General features: G+C 38.7%; 1 protein-coding gene across 2 annotated transcripts in view; it reads left to right on the top strand.

Moving 5' to 3' along the window:
* Window positions 1-4,402, top strand: part of mtss1la (MTSS I-BAR domain containing 2a) — a 27,185-nt gene that overhangs the window by 14,994 nt on the left and 7,789 nt on the right. For both annotated transcript variants that reach the window (XM_008312365.3, XM_025055979.1), the window contains exons 4-6: window positions 925-1,009; window positions 1,675-1,766; window positions 1,852-1,926. In XM_008312365.3, coding sequence (XP_008310587.1) covers window positions 925-1,009; window positions 1,675-1,766; window positions 1,852-1,926 — 252 coding nt within the window. The remainder of the gene's footprint in view (window positions 1-924; window positions 1,010-1,674; window positions 1,767-1,851; window positions 1,927-4,402) is intronic.

The following is a 4,402-nucleotide window of genomic DNA, read 5'->3' as shown; positions in this document are numbered from 1 at the left end:
GTTTTGCCCCAGTCTGTTAAGTCGACAGCCGAGTACTGGGAAAAAAAAAAAACGCGTTTCGGAATGTGACATGGAACCCTCTGGCAACAACAACAACAACAATCGGAATGTGACATAGAACCCGCTGGCGGCAACAACAACAACAACAACATCGTTTCTCGTGGTAAAAAGTAGAAGAGAACACGGATCGTAATGGGCAACCACGTGAAGCATTCCCTCGCACGTTGTCATGATGTCTGATGTCGAAGCTGCAGTTTGTGGCTACATTTTCCCTGTGTTATTTTTTACTCTCTCTCTCTCTGTCTCTCTCTCTGTCCTGCATGAATGGTGGAAACAAAGGGAACAGGAAAGGCAGAGCAGGCAGGAAAGAATAGAGGGATATCCCCTTACACAGTTCCCTCCTTCTACCTCAGGGATGGAGGGGATGAGAACAGTGGACAGTGGGTGCAGGGCAGTGGGAACTGGAAAAGTCAGACATGTGTCAGACAAGAGCACCCGCTATGGTTGGTGGTGACATTCAGATTAGCCCTCGTGGCCCAGATTACAGCGAGATCAGGACTAGAACATATTACACCAGTTTACGATCCAAACCACTGTGCGATGCCTTGGTCCTGTGGGCTTTGAACCACATTCAGCTCCATTTTAGGGGAAAAAAAGTACAGTTAGTAATTAACACAGCCTGTAATTAATAACACAGTGACAACCATGGGAAAGATGAGCCGAACTAAATTCAACTGAAAATCAAATATTGCCCATAAAGGGACGTCTGCTTCCTCAGAACACACTGTACTGCGTGTGGAAATTGTCCATCTAGCGGCCGTAACGGGAAATACAGGAGAGACAGCCAGACGAATCAGTCTTTGAAGAGTGATAGTGGAGTCTGTTTGTTAACTGATTATTTCCTCTGTGTTTTGTCTTTTCAAGGTGCCACCAGGGACATTGGCTCGGCTCTGACGAGGATGTGTATGCGACATCGCAGCATTGAAACAAAATTACGACATTTTACCAAGTAAGCTGTTTTTTTTTCTTTATTTCAAATATACTTTAAACAGGAACACATTTGTCCAAATAAGTCAATATTTCCATACAGTGGATAACTGTGACTATTAGGAACAGTAGGAATCTTCATGTTCCAGGCCCAGTGTGTGTTGGGTTATAACTGACTCTGGTTGTGCAGTTGTGGTCATATATCCCTCACCTTCTCATTTAAGTAGACAAAAATATGTCCTAGCCTTCAATTAGGGCAGTTAGTGGTTAAAGGATCAGGCTTAATATCATACGATTGCTGGTTTGAATCCCAGCCTTGGCCCCACCAAGACTGTACTGCCTGTCTGGTGTTAATTACTACAGACATGATGGTTAAGTGCTGAGAGTAAATACCTTACTGCAAAATAAATAATAAAAAATATATATTTTAATTTAAATGATTGTCTGTAAAACTTTTTGATTCAAATAATGCTCTCCACTAATGTGGGAAAAAAAGAAAAAAAAAGAATTGTGAACATTCCCTAAATTCACTGTAAAATAAGTAATACTGTAAATACTCCACACTCAAACACGTACTATTAAAAACAACAAATATTTGTCTCATGCATTTGTGTCATTAAAGTTGATTATTTCGGCCGGTCGTCTACCTCAAACCTCACTGTCTCATCATTTCCTTTGTCGCTGCAGTGCTTTAATGGAAGGCCTGGTTATGCCACTCCAGGAAAGGATGGAAGAGTGGAAGAAGACGGCCAATCAGCTGGACAAAGACCACGCCAAAGGTCTCAGTCCGGCACATATGCATTCTACTATCATAATCTTCGACAGTGTATTTGTGATATACTCTCTTTGTATTTCCATCCACAGAATACAAACGGTCTCGTCAGGAGATCAAGAGAAAGTCTCTAGACACCATCAAACTCCAGAAAAAAGCCAGAAAAGGTGAGAGTGTGTGGCAGTAACCATTTGACCTGTTATAAACCTCTACTCACATTTTAAGGTTGACATTAATAATACCTGCTTAACTCCCGGGGCCCCTGCTCTGTAACAGTTTCAGACTGAACTGGTGCCATCTAGAGTGTAAAACTATACATGACAACTTTAATCAAAAATAAATGCCCTGCACATTTTCAGAAGCTCCTTTCCTAGCTGCTGATGATTCATCGTCCTTCACCCTGTAAATCTAAAATAGCCTTCTTTCCTGGCTGAGCATGCGTCAGCTGCGAGTGCTGGTTGTAATTAATTATATGCATCCATGAATTACACCGGTGGTATGAGCTAGTCATTTTCAATGTGTCTTGATTTGATTCAGCTAACCCTACCTGTTCTTCTGTCTCTCCTTCTCTCGCCTGTCCCTGCACCCTTTTCTTCCTCCTCCTCCTCCTCCTCCTCCTCCTCTGAATTTTCCCCCTGGCTGCAGAGCTTCTGGGTATGTTTCCCATGCGCTTCACCCTAATTAGAGCTATTTACAGACATCATCTTCAAATTAACCTGCTGCCAAGAAAGTTCTGGCTTAATTAGCATATAGAAGAAAGGAAAATCTTCAGTGCACTCATTGCAAATATTCTAATACATTCATAAAAAGAAAAAAGAAAATATGAATCATGATCACATTGGTGAGCCTAACCAGGCATGATTAATTGTGATTAATCATGATTAATGACGATTATTCATGATTATTTAAGAAAATATCAACTTTTTTCAATATGACTTGAATAAACTAGGAACAGAAAGAGGAATAACAAAAGGCAGATGTATGGGTTTCACAGCTGTTTTACTCAGGACTGATCTAAATTATAGAATTATTAATATGAAATAAAGAACATGTAAAAATGTTAGGAAAATATTTGAAAGTATAAATCATAATTGAGTTTCAAATGTTTTGGTTTTTAGTCGTCACTGTTTATCTTAAGTGTTTTCCATATTTATAATTCCATCATTTGGATTAGTTCCAAATAAAAACAGCTGTCAAACAAGTACGTCAACTTGTTATTAATCTTCCTGTTCCAGCAACACAAAGAGTAAATATTTTTGTCTTCAAATATTTAGAAATGTTGATTCCTTTTTTGTCATTAATAATGATTAGTCATGCATAATAACTATGATTAATGATGATTTTGAACTTGGTAACCCTTTTTAAAATGCATTGAATCCAATAATTTATTAATGTACTTCAACGGTAATGTGTCAGAGAAAGGACAAAGAAAAATGATGAACCGGCGATTTGTTATATTTGCTGCTCAACGTTTTAATGCAGAAAATGAGTGTATAAAGCAATGTCCAAAGGCCTTGTTGCAGTTTCTAATAAAGTAGTGCGACAGTATCTAATGTAGAGCTGGAAGGTCGTTCATGTTCACCGCTGGTTTCTTCCCTCAGCTCTACCTGCGGAGATTTCCCCTGGTTCCCTTTTATTTTATTTTTTTTACAATACTGTGTTATTAACAGTGAAGTGTAACAGGTTTATATTCTTTATATTAAAAGTCAGTGTTTTTTTTAAACATCAGACATGCCTGCAGTAAAGTTCACTACGCAGTATCAAGCCATTTCATGTTGACAACAGCTGAGCTGATGATAATGCTACAGATTAGAGCCCAGAAAAGCACATGCAAATTTAGTTTTTTTATACCATTAGTCAAACCAGCTAATTATCCCAAGTAGAGCAGACCTTTTGACCGTTGCAACGTTGAGTCACTTATATTTGTAGATCATTATACTTGTCATTGCATATGTTAGGTTTGTCTGACCTTTTTAGTGTAACACCGTCGTTTTTGAATTACTTTTTGATGGAGTAAAACAGTGACATTTCTCTGAGTACCCCATCAGTGAGACGGTCTGTCATTGTCCTGGTTCCAGAACAATCTGGTCCCTGTCACATGGTGACATTTGGCCGTGTGATGACGGCAGCGTCGTACCAAAGCCTCCTGTTTTAAGGACCTATAAATGGGCAGGTTGTCAGCATCTAAAGGTCTCTCTGTTTAATTTGTACCAAAGTGAAGATCAGTGTACAGAGAGAATGGCCAATTAGAGTTACGTTTTAGCTGTTTATTCTTCAAATCAGTTAAAAACATTAAGTTTAATTAGCATTAAAAAAACAGTTGTAACCACAGCAGAAGGATAATCGATTTGGACAAGTTTGTCAATTAGCTTCTATATTTGGTTGAATTTCCTCCTTCCTTCTCCTTGTCTCTGCAATTGGCATCTACATTGTATCAGCTAAAAATGCAATAATAAAACTGAATAATCACAGGGTAGCTCTAGATTAATCACAAATAATCATGATTAATTGAATAACAGCAGTTAGATGTTTATGTATTTATTATTTATTACTATTTATGTATTTTATTTGTGGCGCTTTGGCCCAGAGGCAATGTCTCTGTCACTGGTGTGGAACCCCAGGGTTCACCTCCTGGGCAAGATC

The sequence above is a fragment of the Cynoglossus semilaevis genome, chromosome 6, assembly GCF_000523025.1.
Source record: "Cynoglossus semilaevis isolate Cse_v1.0 chromosome 6, Cse_v1.0, whole genome shotgun sequence".
In the NCBI taxonomy this organism is placed as follows: Eukaryota; Metazoa; Chordata; class Actinopteri; order Pleuronectiformes; family Cynoglossidae; genus Cynoglossus; species Cynoglossus semilaevis.
The sequence above is the reverse complement of the archived record's forward strand: the minus strand, read 5'-3'. Positions and strand labels throughout refer to the sequence as shown.